General features: G+C 40.6%; 1 protein-coding gene across 2 annotated transcripts; it reads right to left on the bottom strand.

Moving 5' to 3' along the window:
* Positions 1 to 18: 18 nt before the first annotated feature.
* Positions 19 to 16727, bottom strand: LOC308111026 (putative carboxypeptidase X1). 2 transcript variants are annotated; one of them, XM_080465719.1, is made up of 15 exons: positions 16331 to 16686; positions 14634 to 14789; positions 10978 to 11087; positions 10272 to 10411; positions 9509 to 9593; positions 8991 to 9150; positions 8807 to 8898; positions 6896 to 7019; positions 3384 to 3580; positions 3133 to 3312; positions 2650 to 2847; positions 2468 to 2564; positions 1397 to 1536; positions 1207 to 1309; positions 19 to 536 (listed from the first exon to the last, which is right to left on the bottom strand). In XM_080465719.1, exons 1-15 carry the CDS (start codon positions 16656 to 16658, stop codon positions 232 to 234), a joined length of 2415 nt encoding a protein of 804 aa, XP_080321845.1. In that variant the 5' UTR covers positions 16659 to 16686; the 3' UTR covers positions 19 to 231. The 2 variants fall into 2 exon arrangements, with proteins under 2 accessions (XP_080321845.1, XP_080321846.1); XM_080465720.1 differs by lacking the exon at positions 14634 to 14789 and having other exon boundaries at positions 16331 to 16727.
* Positions 16728 to 16867: the final 140 nt, after the last annotated feature.

Below are 16867 nucleotides of genomic sequence, written 5' to 3'. Positions count from 1 at the left end.
AAGTAAAACTACACAACATAAAATCACTCATTTATTACAACATTAATTCCAAACATGGTCTCCAGCTGCACACAGTTGCTCTGCTGCTCCACAGCAGGAAATCAAACTTCTCGCTCTCGCTCGTCAAACAGCACGGTGCCGTTTGGTCTTTTATTTTGAAAAGATAAACAGACGTGAATCCGGGCGTCTCTGAACCAAGTCCTGCTTTGTTCTCAGTAACTCCCCTCCTCCTCACGCCCTCCTCGCCTGTTTGCCGGCGGCGGCCCGCCTCTGGTTGATGGCCTTGGTGGTGGCGCGGAGCTTCCGCATGCGGAGCTGCCGCAGTTTGAGCTGCAGGTCCTTGGGAAGCTTCCCTCCCTTCGCCAGGATGTCCTTCAGCCTCTGCTGGGGCATCTTAGCGAGGCGGAAGTCGCAGGTTGTGGGGTAATAATCGTACATGACCTGACAGGTGCGGGAAGAAGGGAAGTATCCCTCGGCGGTGGCGGTGACCCGGTACTCGCCCGGGTTCAGCAGACGCCAGTAGTCTCCATCAGAGGCTGCGGGGGTGGAAAGAACAGGGGATTACAATAGCAGTGATCAAAACACCTTTCTAGATGAAGTGGATGATGATTGAAGATTCATTGTGACACTGTGACACTGTGAACAGTTGTACTCGCATCTGTCAGCTAATTTCCAGCTGTTTAACCAGACATGGTTGAGTCATTTGTTTTGTTTTGCTTGCTTTTGTCTCAAAGTTGGCAAAAGTACAGATATCTGTGTAAAAACACTTTGGTAAAAGTATTGATTGAACTTATAAGTAAAAAAGTTCAGGTGATGAAATGTACTCGAGTAAATAAGACATTTGAACGTTGACACACAATCCCTTTTGTCATGTGCACTTACACACACACACACACACACACTAATAAACAATCTGTTTTTGCAAATAAGAGAATAAACTTTTGGTCTTTAGTAGTTTTCTACTCTAAATTCTGAAATAGGTGTGCTTTTATTTTGTTTTACGCCTTGAAACAAATTTGATGATCGCATATTAATGACGTCAATAGTAACTTTACTCCCTGTAAAAGGTTGATATAGTGGGGGAAAAAAACTTAAATGTATTTCCATAAAATCAACTGTTAAATTTTCTATTTTCAAAAGTTTAAAAAAAAAAGTGAAGTACAGTAACAAACTAAAAATACTCTCAACTGAGCCACAAAACTGCACCTGATCTAATGTGATGATCGATGTCTTCAACTTTAATGACGGCGTCTGCGATCCCAGCCTCTGTGTCTTTGTCCCGGACCACACCTTTAATCCCGCGGTGGACCTGGAACGGCATGAAGAACAGAAACGTGAGGGGCGATGAGCTCAAGAGGAAAACCAAATGCAGAGACCGTAGGAGAGAAACCTCCACCTGCTCCATGTAGGTGAGCAGAGACTCTCTGTTGTTCTCCCACTCGGTGGGAAGCTCGCCGGCGTGAGGAAACTTATCGCAGGACAACTCCACCGTCACCTCAAAGCAGTTTGTGTGCAGGTAGCTGAAGTCATTCATACCTGCAACACGACCCACAAAGAACCTGCTTTAAATTTATTTCTTTTTTCGGTTTCTTTTGTTGTCTTTTGATTTTGGAATTTCAAACCTGAAGTCAAAGTTCTTATTAGATTAATATGGTACAATAACAAACTTCTGAAACTGCAAAGTTTTGACTTCACCCTGCGATTAAAAAAAAAAGAAGAAAAAAGCCTAAGAAGTAAAAAATATGCAGATATTCTGTAAAAACCTCCATTTTTGAAGTGGAACACAGTCCAGTGTAAAGAGTGCATTTTACTATATGAGCACAAACACAAAAAGTAAACGGAAAACAAGCACATTACTTATAGTACATCCTAGAATAACCCCTGTACTTGTAATATGAGTCTCTTATTTAAAGGTATTAAAAGTGCTAAAGTAAACTCTATAAATTCAACATCAAAGATGAATATTTTAAGCTGGTAATGAGATTTATAAAACTTACAACTGCCTTCATCTTTATATGTGATCAGTTGAAAATAGGAAACACATCAAGGAGGCCAGAAATTCCCAAAACTAACCTAAACCAGGGCGACTGTGGGTGTAGGGTGAGAGTGCAAACCACGACACAACGGTACAGCCCTGAAAACGACCAACATGTATTACCTGAGCATGTTAATCCTATTTGTTCAACAGCAACTCTGATTATTAGATATCCTATCAAATGAATTTTAGTTCTGCCAAATATTGAAGAGATCCAGAGATCACTCGACACACACTCTAGTTTTATAAAATGTGCGTTCCATGTTCGAAAAGGGCCCAGGAAGAAGAAGTATAACTTTTTTTGATCCAACCCCTTTACATCTTTACACAAATCAAACAAAAGATTTATTTGAAGATGGCTGGAATTAAATCTCCATAATGTGTGGATTCTTATTACACTAGAAAGTGAGAAAAAAAAGAAGCAAGTCTTACTTCCTGGCACGTTGTGCCAATCGGCTCCATTGATGATGTTGTTGTATCTGAGGAAGTCTTTGTTGTGGCACGGCCGGCGGTCCGGGTTGGACATCACCTGGTCGCACGAGAAAACATTCAGAGTTCGCCACACCCCCGACGATGTCGGTTTGAGCACTGAGGGCCACAGAGAGAGTGTTAACCCGATTGGTGCTGGCGTATGCGGTGGCCAGCCAGCGGAAGAAGCTCTCGTCGGCGGTGGGAGTGTGTTCGCGGGGGGCCCAGTCGCGGGTCATGTCGTAGGGGTAGACGACCACCAGCTCTCCGCCGTGGAGGTTGGCGCTGAGGACGAAGGGGATGTTCTGCATCCAGTTGATGACCGCTCGGGTCTCTGGGGCCACCTGATGACGGAAACACAAACAGGAGACTCAACTTTTAGACATTTTATTAATATCAGACCAGTGAAAAGCTAAAACGTCTGAAGCCCCGTGGTTAATGTTGGTCATTGGTATGAATCTGAGCCAGGCCTTTGTGTGTGATATGCATGTTTCCCTGCGTGTGCTCAGGTTTCCTCTGGGAAGCCTGAAGAAGAAGTTTTGCCTCCGAGGGGAAAAAAAAAGCCCTGAGACATCCAGCAGCATAAACAAGATTAATTGATAACGGGGAAAGAACATTTCCACACTCACAAAAGCTTCCTCGGAGGTGTAGTGCTCCGGGATGGGGAAATAATGGTTGATGAGCTTGGACTGGTCCGTCTCCAGCTCGATGGCCGTCCACATCCCCGAGTTGAGGTCAGCGAAGTTGTGATTCATGTCGATACCTTCGTAGCTGTAACGTCCCAGGGCCCAGCCTGACAGCTCCGAGCCCTGTGGAGGAAAGAGGAATGAGTCGGACGGTCATTGGGTTAATGACGCGTCATGGCGGTGGCGTCCAGCACCTTTTTGAAAGCCAGCTCGTATCCGTCTGGGTTCATGGAGGGCAGCAGGTGGATGCGAGTGTCTTGGACCAGACGGACTATTCTCTGATCGCCCCGTTTGTACTCTTGGCACATGTACTGCATCAAGTTGAGCACAAGCTCCCTGCCCAGCACCTCATTTCCATGCATCCCTGCAACGTATCGGAACTCCGGTTCTCCTGCAGAAGAAAAGAGAAAGAGGAGATGAAGTTGGCGAACCGCCTCCAAACAATGCATAAGGTGTAAAGCTCATTTCAGTTCCGGGGAGATAAACAGAGGAATTTAATCTCTATTAGTTGCACAGGTTAAAAGATTGTATTGTAATCTATACGTATGAATACATCCTGAAAATGGTCACTTTTAATCCACTTTTAAAAAAAAATAATAATAATCAATGGAAACAAATTTAAATTGTCCTAAAAAATTTAAATCTGTCAGAACACAGGATCCCTAGTCCAGCAAAATTTCCTCTTGAGTGGAACAGACCAGTAAAATAGTGCTATAATAACTTTTAAATTAAACTTTTACAGTTTTTCTTTGTTGTGTCACAGAGTATACGTGATGAAAATGTCCAGATTTTCACAAAAACCACACAGTTGCTGATCACAATGTCAACATAAATCCAGTTTTACTAAAACCTTCTGGTGCAAAATGCAGTGAAATGCCCCCAAAAAAATCTTCTTTTTGAGTTTTTTACAAACTCACTCTGACAGTTTTGGCTTTGAGGCTCGTTTGACAGTTAAAACTGTGCAAAGTTAACTTCATCTGAAGTTTTGCTGAAATTAGTCTTAAACAATAAATAAACAAATAAATGAGTGTTATAATATTCTGAATTATTATTCAACTTTTTAGCTCTGGATTGCTTCCGCTTTTTAACAGTGTATCTGAATGAAATGTAACTGAGATGGTAATTCAATTTATTTAGACAGCAAAGATATAGAAATCTCTAAAGCTGAAAATTGTTTTCTAAAAATCAAAAAGTGATTTTTGCTGTTTATAGTTTATTGATCCAGACTGCATATGAATACAAATATTATGAGTCTATAATGGTAAATCTCCACATTTAAAAACTTTTCCTGCCATTTCTGAAAGCAGCATTTAAACATGTAATGAATTGGACCCTTTAAGGAGTCACATTTATATACTAAACACTATTCTCAAATGCATGATCATCATAGGTTATCATGGTTTAAAAAAAAAGAAAAATCAGTCTCTCCAAAGTTTGTGCAGATCATGAAATATGTATTTATATACACACAGTAGAGCTCAAACGTATCAGATAGGTGTAAAAAAAAGTTTTTATAAATGGACGTGTCATTAAATGAATGCACGGTGTTATATAGTGCTGGATATTAAGAATAATTTGTGCCACAGAAACAGTGTTTACACTAATAGTGTTTACATTTTTAGCTCTGTACATGTACAAAACTACATAATTATATGACCTGCACAGTCATACAAGCATCTTCAACAGCTTTAGATTCTTATTACTTTTTTGGAAAAGATGAATATGGAGGATCTGACCAACTGGAACCGCTGCAATAATAACTAGTCCAACACTGGAACAGAAGATTTTTACCAAACTAGCAGTGGCCTGTGGGAAAAAAAAGATTATGAGATGAACTCAGCAGAGAGAAAAGGAAAAAGTGATTTTTTTTTTTTCCTTAATAAAAGCTGCCAGACATCTGCAGAGACTAGACGGTGGGTATTTGTAAGCATATTTTCTGCAACAGCATTCAAACATGTTGAAAGATATGATACGGACTGATTAATGCGTGTAGATTTAAAAGACCTCATCTACTCCTGCTCGTCAGTGCCGCTCTCGACAGCCGTGTGTTTTGGGCGGGAAAATCTTCTGCCATGCGGTCTGAGCCGAGGAGGCCAAAGAAAACATCTGTACGTCCCAGAGCAGACGAACAGGAGCTGCAGTCTCTACGGGCTCACGGCTTGCACACTGCAGCCCTCTGTGTCCGTAGCAGGGTCGAGGTACACCGACTATCAGTGTACCGGTCCGCTCTGACCCCGTGACCTCTCAGATTACTGTGTGAATGCAAAGGGATTTACTCCTCCGTCAAATGGCTCCTCACGTGAATGAAGAGGCAGTGCAGCATGGGCAGTGTGTGGCTAAGTTAACCCCTTTTATGGCGACTAAATTCATTTATTTTGACCTTATGGCTGCAGAAGTGCAAGGAAATGTGAAATGAGTGAGAGTTTCTGCCCATTGTTTCTTCAGCTTTAAAAATCTGATCTATACTGTATGTGCGTTTGACATGTTATAGATTTGAGACAGGCTTAGGTGGATCTAGTCTGTGATCAGCTGATCGTAGGGAGGAATGACGAGTCCATCACCCGTCTTCTACACTGCTTCATTCAACTCAGATTTCTGGAGCTGATCCCAGTTGAGTTGACCGTGTACTTCACAAAGTATACTCTTAACAGATCCCAGTATGAATACTATATTTACAAAAATCTCTCAGCCCCATTCCAGTTTTGGAATTTTCATTTTTACCATCACCGGTTTGAGAGTGCGAAGGTTTAGGAAGCGTTTCTCAATTTTAAAGATGTATGGCAATAACTGACTGGTTTCCCTTGTCCTTTTCCAGAAGAGTTTGACTTTATACAATCATGAATGAAAATCCAGACGCTGGCGAATGCTCAGATTTCTTTATGCTTGTGACAGACCCTGTATTAATGTGTAATGCGATGTATTTTTGGAAATAAAATGACATTGTCTATAAGAAAAAGTCACCTTATTGTATCCTGTACACTGGGGCAGTCCAAAATAGGATGGTGGTACCCCCGACATTTAATCCCTTTGCCATTCTGATGATGTGTGTGAAATTTCAGCTCAATATCTTCAGATTAATGGCTTATCACTCATGAAGTTCTATCTATTTTCACACAATTCACGCACTTTGTCACAGTTATAAACACACACACAAACAAATCCCCAAAACTTTAGACGAGGTGCTGCAGGAGCAGCTTTGTCTCTGCAGCCATTTCTTTTCTAAATCAGTTTTAAATGCACTTTACTCTTGGGTCTTGTTATGTAATAAAGTTTGACTTGATGTTTATCTATTTATTGGCATTTTTAGTGGTTCTTTCTATTTATCTATTTATTTATTTATTCACTTTTTAACCTGTCAGACATAGACGGGCACTCAAAGGCTCACTGAGTCCCTACTGTTTTTTTTTACTGTCCTTCATTACGGGTACCAATAAAGTCACATTTGACCTTTAAAATGTGTTTAAAATACACTGTATGACTCAGAATTCATAGTGTTTCGCGATTTCATAGACATAATAGAGTGTTGTACACTTAACTGAGCAAAAAATCTACTAAAATATGGTAAAATTTCTAAATTCAAACGTAATATTATTAAACTGAAAAAGTGTTTTAGGATTTTCATTTGAATAGTAAAAGAAATAGAATCAAGTTAGATTTTTTTGGGGGGGGCGGACCGCCGTAGTGTACATCACTCATGTTGGCCCACCGAGTTCGTGTTTCCCGGGGTTGTCGGAGATCTCCATGACGTAGAGCTTCAGGCCGGTGTAGCTCTTCCCGATGCTGTAGATGCGGGTGATGTCAGGACAGGCGTCGTTCACAGACTTCATCAGCTGGAAACACAATCAAACTTATTGCAATGTTCAAAAAATCTTCTTCTGTAATTTAGTTGTGAAGGCCACAGGACGTGTCTGAAATTTTTCTTCTCTGATTGGATCTGATAAAGCTTTTTGGTTTGGAAATAAAACATAAAGTAAGGATCATACTTGTCTGGTGGAGTTTGTAAAAACATGCATAATGCAACAGCTGTAGGAAACTTTTTTTTTTGACATTTCACTGTATTTTGCACCAGAGTGTTCCATTAAAATTGGCTTTATGTTGAGATCGTTGTCATTTTACATGGCGTTTGTTTAGTTTCATGAAAATATAGACATTTTCATCACGTATACTCAGCCAAAACAAGGAAACAACTTTAAAGTTTAAATTTAAAGTTTACTATAGTACTCAGTGGTGGGCCATTCAGGGCCTGCGAGGCCTTCTCTGCAGGCTGAAGAAAAATATCAGAATCACAGACTGATGTTAATTATATTTTGTCCATTAAAACTTCCTCTCATAGCGTTGCTTCCATATTAAAGCTTTAAACCAATCACAGTTCAGTAATCACCTGTTGCCAGGGTAAAGAAATCTGCCTGAGGCCTTCACATTCAATTCTACAGGCGTCTGCAGCATAAAATAAGTGTCGGTCGCTGCTGCTTCAACCAATCAGATTTTGATATTGGCGACTCAGGGACGTATATGTCTATGTTCAAGAAGGCCTCGGGTGACGTCAGCATATTCAAGCCCTCTGATTGGATCGTCAGATAGTTCACTCTCCAGCGCGAGCTGACTGCATCTGTAGCAGCTGCATGAACAAAAATATAGTTGTGTTGATTTATTAGCAGTTTTGTCAACCTACAATGGCTAAAGGAGAAGATGAAGCATTTTGGTTGCAGATTTATTGTCAAATCAATTTCAAGAGGGATTTTTCCAAGAGGTCTTTGAACGCACCACAGCACTCCAAGCGCGCGGAGGCCTTGTGCAATTGACTTGCGCTCACTACAACCTCCTCGGCAGGATTCAGGATTATGGTATTTGCCATTATATTTTAAAGACCACGAAAAACTGACGTTTGTCATCCTCCTCAACCCCCAGACGTTTTGGGAACAGCAGCCGCTTCTTTATGCAGCTGCAACTTAAGGAGAGACGTGAACTAGGATTTTTTTTCATCGTCTTCTTCATAAACAGTCTTCATCATAAACAGTCTTCGCCCCAGGACGAATAACCAGCCAGGTCCGCCACTGGTGATAAAGGTATTTATTCTGGCTACACGAGTATCTTATCTGTAATGCAAAGGCTTTTTATACTGCATTTCTGCATGATAACATGGTTTTTGTAGCCATAAAAAAAGGTATTGAGTGTTGGAGTGACTCAGACCGGCAGCAGTGAAGGCCTCAGTCTGAAATGCACTGCCGCCACTGATGGCACTATTTCACCAGTCTGGCCCACTCCAAATGAAATTTGGCTGTATGTGTTTGACACGAAGCGTCACACCACGGGGGATCAGGTCTGTAGTTTCCCCAGAAACTAGAGCTTTCTTTATATGCAAATGACATGTTTAGTGTTATATACATAAGTTTGTATAATTTTCATAAAACTATGTTTGAGAACATGTCATACTGAGTCAAGGCCCGATTATGCACATGTGAAAGACATATAATGAGCCACTGTTGTGGCTCCACTCGGTAGCTGAGCAAAGAAATGCCCGAAACATTGGGAAAGTAAAGACAAAAATTAAAGATAGATTAAAAAAAAAATGTGTTTGGGGATGATACCAAAGGTGTCTGGAAACCCTGGTCATTACCTTTCTCATCTCTTTATAGTTGTGGTGTCTGAAGTCCAGCTTGTCTTTGGACCCCTCTGGTTCTGTCTGCCATGCGTAGATGTTATTAGGATCTGGAGAACGTGAATGATGTAAGTTACAGCAGTTTAAAAAAAAAAAAACACGCGTGTCACGAAAAGTGGTTCCGTTCATTGGGTTCAGGTACCTGGGAGAGCACATCCCAAGACCTCGGCCCTCAGGCAGATGTCCCCCTGCGTCCCGTTCTCATACCACGACTGTGGGTTGATGCGGATGTAACGTGCCACCGTGGAAGTGTTGAACAGGGCGAGGACGGGCGTCTCTGCATCCTGGTTTCCTTCAAACACCTGCAGCTCGATGACACATCCTGATTGAGAACAAAGACTCTAAACTAACTTCTACATTAAACCAACACATAGAATCTTATCATTTAATAGTTTGGAGGGAAGATTCAACAGACCAGTTTTCTCGTGATTTGCATGAACCCGGTGGAATCACGCCTTCATTTAATTCAAAAATGAAAAAGAATCAAATGAAAGAAATCGCAAACTGACGTCTTTTCGTGCACATCGCGGTCACTACAGTGTGGGAAGTAGCCACTAAATGCTTTGAGGGCTCTGTGAGGGATCATGTGACTGTGATGAAATATCAAGTTAGACTCAAATTGTCCCGACAAAGATCAGAATGGTTCGTGTGTTCACTCACGGCCTCTTGCGTCCCATTCATGCTCGGCTTCCAGACCAGCGTGTCATTACTGAACTGCACTTTGTAGCTGTGCACCACATCCCAGCTGCCAGTGAACAAGACACAGATGCTTTGTCACAAGTGACAAACAAAATAACCTTTGAATTTATGCCATTATTTCATCAATTTAACCGCCTCAGTACAGTAAAACATGGAAAAGTCAAGAAAATTCTTCCCTTTTTTTCTGCGGCACTGCCATTAAACTTCTGTTTGAAACTCTTAACACTTTTCTAACGGAAGTAAAATAATGGAAAAAAAATTAAAACAGCTGAAGCATGTAATAATGGCCAATTATGTAATAACATAATGATTTTGGCCACTTTAAATGTAAGGAAGCCAATGAAGAAGCAACTTGCCAATAAAATAATTTAAATATCTGAGCAAATATAGTAATAACATTTTGAGTTACTACATTATTGGAAACATTTCATATTATATTATTAAAAGAAAATTGAACAACTGAGGCCAAAAATGTAATAATAGACAGACTCAGTTTCTAAGAAGTAAATGATATTTTAAGATATTTTGTTCAGCTTTCTAATCAATAGGTGTAGTAGCTGGTATAACCATCATTATGATTCATTGAGGATAAACAATATGGACTACTCTCTCTATTAAGGTTGTAATTTGCATTATTAAATTATTGGTTGCTCTGCATCATCACTTTAAAATTACTACTCTTCCAAGAAATCCCTGTGACACTGCATTACTGTGCAGCACGGACCTCCAAATGGAGTTGCGGCCCTGCAGGAGGACCCCCGTGAAGCGGGTCAGCCGCCGGGCGTCCACCTCCAGCCACTGCTTCTTGTCCCGGTACTGAGCACACCACGCCCCGTCGTAGATATCTCCATCCTCGGTCCCAGACTGCACACAGACACGGCAGGCTCAAAGGACAGGAGCAAATCCAGTCAGGAGGTCACATGCAAAATATATTCGAACAACGTTTTTTTTTGTACTACTTCTTTAAATTGACCTAATTAAAAAAGTATTAGCTTGACTTTACTGCTTTATAATTTCATTTCATTAAATTTTTTATCGCATTACCTGAGTTGTGTCTTGGTCAAATGACTGATTTAGTTAAGGGCTTGAATAAAGGTTTAAGTATAGATAGATAGATAGATAGATGGATGGATGGATGGATGGATGGATGGATGGATGGATGGATGGATGGATGGATGGATGGATGGATGGATGGATGGATGGATGGATGGATGGATAGATAGATAGCTAGCAGCTCAAATATATAATAATAATAATAATAATAATAATAATAATAATTCAGTTATAATCATGACAGCAATAAAAAAAGGAATTAGAATATAAAAAAAAAGAAGAAAGAGAGAGAGACGGCAGCTCAGCAGTTCTACTTTTATAATAATGAGTAACAATAGTGGTGTTTCTCCTTCTTTACCATGTATCTGTACATTTACCTGGATGTTGAGGCGGCCGCGGTGCGGACCCAGGCCTCGCCGTTTGAAGGATGACGCCCTCAGCTGGTTGTCTTTGACCCTCAGTGACTCCAGGCCCAGCGGGGGGCATTCTGGCGCAGTCAAAAAGGCTTTATTCAGCATTTGAAGTCAACTGGTCATCACATCGTATTGCACTAAATGGCCAGGAGGCAAAAGTGAGCAGGAGCTGAGTTTCTACAAGCAAAGCTCTGATGTAAGCGTGTGCCGCCATTAAGGCAGGAGGTTTAAACATGAGTTCATGAAAATAGAATTCAGTATTTTTTTTTTATACTTTACTTTTAAGATCAAACTTAAAATCTTCCAACTTGATAAGGCTTCTAATTAAGGTGACCCAGAACCATTTTCTTGTTCAGCTGCTATAAGTTTACCCTGCCGAGAAACCTTCTTTACTGCAATACCTTTCTCTTATTTCTTACTTTAAAAAGATTGTGGTTACTATTACATATCAGCAACATTCTCTCTCTCTTTCTCTTTCTCTGTCTCTGTCTCTGTCTCTCTCTCTCTCTCTCTCTCTCTCTCTCTCTCTCTCTCTCTCTCTCTCTCTCTCTCTCTCTCTCTCTCTCTCTCTCTCTCATATCTGTCCCATATATGTCTCCATCCCTTTTTATTCTCTCTTTCAATGTTAAAACACAACAGCAGTTTTTTTCAGGAAAAAGGGCGTTTTCTTTCTTTTCCACTGACGCCTATGCTCGTTCATGTGGGTTTTTAATTTTCTGGATTTTCTTAAAGGAGACATATCATGCTTTTAAATCCTTCCTTTTTACATATAAATCATACAGTTGTGGTCTATACAACGCAAAACTGCAATGCTTGGGTCTGAATTCCTCATTATTATAGCTCCACAGGCCCCTTTTCAACCCCTTTTCTGATGTGCTTCTGAGAGCAACTCGTTTTGGGGCGGTCTCTTCAAATGCAAATGAGACACTTCATACCCCGCCTCCTCTCCAGGTTGCAGAGGTGACACTCGGTTCAACGTCACCCTGTTCGGCCATCTTTGTAGTTTGATAGAACAGATACAATTATCTAGTGGAGCAGAAACTTTATATTCACACATTATTTACAAAATGTCAACAACGGAAGATTTGTCCATCCAGCCATACATGTTGGAGCCAGAGTCGGACCCGGCGGAGCCAGATGAAAATGACCATGATGCACCTACAGAACAATGTCTTCATATGGATGTAACGCAATGGTGTGTTACTATATTTACACTAACTTCTCCATCCATGCCCACTACTACAATACTGCCTGTATTACAACGACTATTTAACACAGAAGTTACATTATAATCTGAAACGAGCACACAGCGCTAACATATGAAGACGGTGCAACTGCTAATGCTAACAAAACAATGACAGGGACGTCTTATCATCACACTTTTTAGCGTTATATACAGCTTACCGAAGTGCTCTGTTCGTCGTCTCCATAGATAGAAGGAACTGACCGCTCAATCAGACGAAGTCTTTCGGCAAATCCTTCTTTATACTGGCGGAGGTTGCTGAAGCAGTCGTCCTTAAAGTGATTCGCGCACACAAAAATGACCTTACCCACAGATGTGGGTACATTTCTGTGAAAAATAAAACTCAACCAGGCACTTCGAAAAGGTTCTGATGCTGGGAGACGGTGTAACGAAGCTTGTGGGTTACTACATCCAACAACCGAACATTTCGACTTATCCTCTCGTAACTTCGGTTGGACTACAAAATCGCAGCGAGAAACAAAAATGGCGGATTGCTCGAAATGTCGATGTCCTAATTTGGCAGTTCCGCTGAGAATACTGTGACGTCATTGTTCAAAAAACGTAATAGAGAATAGAAAAATCGAAACCGATCGCAAAATATGACCAAAACAGAATATAAAGATATCAACGGAGCACCTGAAGAGACTACTTTGAACTTTTCTGTACTTCTAAACACTCTAAATATACAACAAAATGCATTTAAGGGCTAAAAAAGTGGATTTAGCATGATATGTCCCCTTTAAGTGAAAATAATGTTTCAGAAATTATATACGTGACAAAATCGGAATGATTTAAAAAAGCCATACAAATCCAGATGTCACAACTGTTACTATAAGGACAAGAATTATAAACTGAAGCTAAATGAGGTCAAGGAACGACAGAAAGTAGTGCTCTTTTATAGTTATTTTAAACTTTTCCCAGCTGCAGTATTAAAGCTTCAGACAGACTCTCACTGTCTCTGGGGTTCAGTTCGGTTCAAACGGCCTCTTCCTGTTAGGAAGCTTTCCTGGCAGCTCAAAAGCAGCGGGGCCACGGTATAGAAGAAGAAGAAGCATAAATTAATGCTAAATGGAGGTGGCATGTCCTGTGGTGGCCGTTCTCCCCCTTTTGCCTTGTCATCCTGCGGGGTCTCAGAGACTAACTTGTGACTTCTCTTATGTTGCTGCTCGGTGCTGGATCAGTGCCAGACCTCAAAACTTCTCTGGAAACGACTGACCTCAAGCCAAAGCCATATTTGGCGAAGTGACAAACACAAGACATTCAATTTCCACCCGATTAAAGCAGCCCACATCTCAGCTGATTATTCAGGTGAGTGAAGTCTCCCGGGGGAGAAAACAATAATAAGTTTAACTATTGTTTGATGAGAGTTTCCTTTAGGATAGTATAAGAGCTCTTAATGGCACATTAGTAAGCATTACTCTAAACAGCATTTAGTTGATTTGTAAAGATTAATATATTGAGCCTGATCTGTTAGAATTCACTTTAATCGCATTGTTTTTTTACATACTTGCAAATATTGATCATACTCTGACCCCCGTGTGATGTGTCATATAATAAAATACTGTGGAACCGGTCAAGGCAGAAAAGTGGATCGACCTCCCCGCCTTTCTCTGGGCCAGTTTAATGGTTTTTAGGACAAAAAGTCTGGCCATTAAACATTTTCTAGAGTTATCAGATTTCTCAAGTGATCATGAAAACAGCATAATGTGATATGTTTAATCACGTGATTATGACAAATTGGATCAACACACGTCGATTTCTCTTCAATACTCTTTTTACCCTAATACTTTATTCTTTTACATTTATGCATGTATTAAAAATTAAATCTTTACAACAAGTGCAGAAGAAGAAAGTCAACAACGATAACGGGCAGTTCGGAACATGTAAACCAGGTTTTTTTTTAAACTATTTCTGAAGTGCATATAAATGATTATTACAACTATTGTACTTTTATGGTTGCAAAAAGAGGTTCAGTGACATATTTGAGCAGTTTTCAGACATTTAAAAGACCAAACATCTAATTGATTAATCAATGAAAATAACAAAAAGCTCAGTTATAATCTTTTAAAAGTTAGTTGTAGTCGCTCAGAGAAAGCTCAGATATGCAGTATGATCAGAACAGCTGTGCTGAGATGGGATGTCTCATTAATAACACAAATCTGGGTGTTATCAGTGGGACATTCGGGTTATAATTGTGTTAATCCAGCAAATAGTTGAGCTTGTTTGGTTCTTTCATATTTGGGTTTATTTCAAATAAGACCAGCTAATATAACCAGCTGAATTCTGACTGTAAACCCACCAGTTTCAAACAGGCTCAAGTAGAAAAAGCCATTAGGCCGCTGTCTGACTGGCATACTGTATCCATCCTAATACATACGTAGGCCTCGTTCTGACGCCACCGGATGGCTCCTGCTCTTTTTGACCTTGGGTCGCACTTTCTTTGTGACCTTGGGCTTCTTGACGATGACTTTGGGCTTCTTCTGCACCGCTTTGGGCTTCTTCCCTACCTCAACACTCCTGGTGGACCTGCTTGCTATAAAAAGTCAAACCAGTTTATGTCCAGGCGAGCCTCCGGTGTTTAACTGTTCCAGTCTAGGTGGTTGGAATCCCTGCATGCTTTATACGTGACGCTGCTCAAACACACAAACGACAGCGACTTCATCAGCTGCTGCAGAAACCTTGATAATATAAAGTTCTTTTGCTTGTTTTTCTTGATTATCTTTCTTCTTTTTCTCTCTTTTCTTTGTTCGAAAAGGAAAAGGGAGAAGCAACTTTTTTAATTTGAATTAAGTTCACCGGAGCAGTGAGACGTCTGAAGCATGCAGGGCTGGCGGAGTCAAAAGTTTCAAACATATACTCATAAACATAAAAGCAAAAATGTAAAATATGGAAATAGTAAAGGAAGAAACAGCGGCACACTCGGCAACATCTCTGCAAAGCACAATTTGACATTTTACCCATGAACGCCTAAACTAAAGTGGTTGTTCAGGGACTCTCAGTGGGGGGTAATCAGTGTCAGAGGGTTTCCAGACAGTGGCATTTTGGTCACAAGCTTGTTTTCCACACCGCTAATCCACAGCTGGCCAGACAAGCTGTATGCTCTGATGTAACCGTTCAAAGAAGACGATTAAAACCAACAAACCTTCAGAAGTATACATTTAACTAAAACCATGTTGAATCAACATGTTGTTAAAAGACAACAAGGTTACTTTTTCAGGATAAATTCATCATATTTTGGCTTATTAAGTACTTTCTTCCTGAACTGACTTGGAAAATCTGCCCAAATGTACTTGAAACCACAAATATTTCATTTTCCAGCACATATTACGAGGTTGAACCCGATAATATTCCTTCAACTAGAGAAACACGCTTTAATTCTTCTATTAAACAGGAGAGCCGAGGCAGTCTGCCCAAATTAAATTTGAGATTATGTCAATATAAATGCTATCGTGTGGTATTTGTACGTGGCAGGAGGCTCTTGTACTTACATTGAGGTCAGTTTACAGTGGAATGTACAGTATGTCAGTGTTACTAACTCTACACATGAGTGAGTTAATGTGAAAGCACTCCCTTTCTTGCACTCTCTTGCTCTCTTTCTTTCCTTTCTTTAGTCAAACGGCCCATCTGGTTTTCATTAGTGGAAAACACAGGAGTACAAGGTCTCTCTGCACACAGTGGAGAATGTGGGACATCCTCCCCCCAGGCTGCGGACACTGACTCTCTGACCACAGATATGTGTGTAGATCAACAGTTTCCAACAGAAACTACAAGAAAATGAAGAGCAGAGGAGGGACTTCAAACTTCCAGTGTGGACAATGAAAATTCATTTCTCTGCACGATGTCAGCCGCAAGTTTGAAAACTTTTTGTTTGAGTAAATAGTACATTTACAGAGCATATAAAGTTTTCTGCCTTTACTTTTTTTTTTTTTTTCTTATAAATGAGAAGTCCTCTAACAAGAAGAAAAGTCCCTAAATGACCTCGTATGTGACACAAACAACCTGCCCAGAACTGCCATTTTCTCCATCCACAAGTAAATCACATAATAAATAAAGAAACATATAAGTGACACTCACCTAATTCTATTGGTCCTTCCTCTTCTTCAGCTCCTTTTCTGGGCAGTGTTTTCCCTGCTGTAGTAGTAGTAGTAGTAGTAGTAGTAGTAGTAGTAGTGGTGGTGGTGGTTTCTGTTGTTGACTTATTATAACTGAGTGTGAATCCTGTGGTGGGAACCTCAGTGGCATTGGTCCTCCCTGCAGAAAAAAGCTCCTCGCTCCTAGTAAAACCTGCATCTGGACGCACAGTGGGTCTGACTATAGTTCTATCAGCAAGCGTGGTTGGAATAAAAGCCAAAGAGCCCCAGTTCACACATAGAAGCAGAGTGAAGTGCAGAAAGTCTGCCATAGTAAGTGTTGCCTGCAGGAGCCCGTCTGACACTGAGCAGACATTCAACCCCCTGACCCTCCTCTCTGCACCGTCAAGCTCCCAGGAACAGAAATACACATTCCTGCTGCACACAGATTTAAGAGAATAAAACTTAGGATTGTCTTTTTTTGGGAGTGGATGGATCTAAGTTGAGGCAGCCGCCTCATGAACTGAGAAACAATCTATTA

This window comes from Lipophrys pholis, assembly GCF_963383615.2.
Source record: "Lipophrys pholis genome assembly, chromosome: 6".
In the NCBI taxonomy this organism is placed as follows: domain Eukaryota; kingdom Metazoa; phylum Chordata; class Actinopteri; order Blenniiformes; family Blenniidae; genus Lipophrys; species Lipophrys pholis.
The sequence above is the reverse complement of the archived record's forward strand: the minus strand, read 5'-3'. Positions and strand labels throughout refer to the sequence as shown.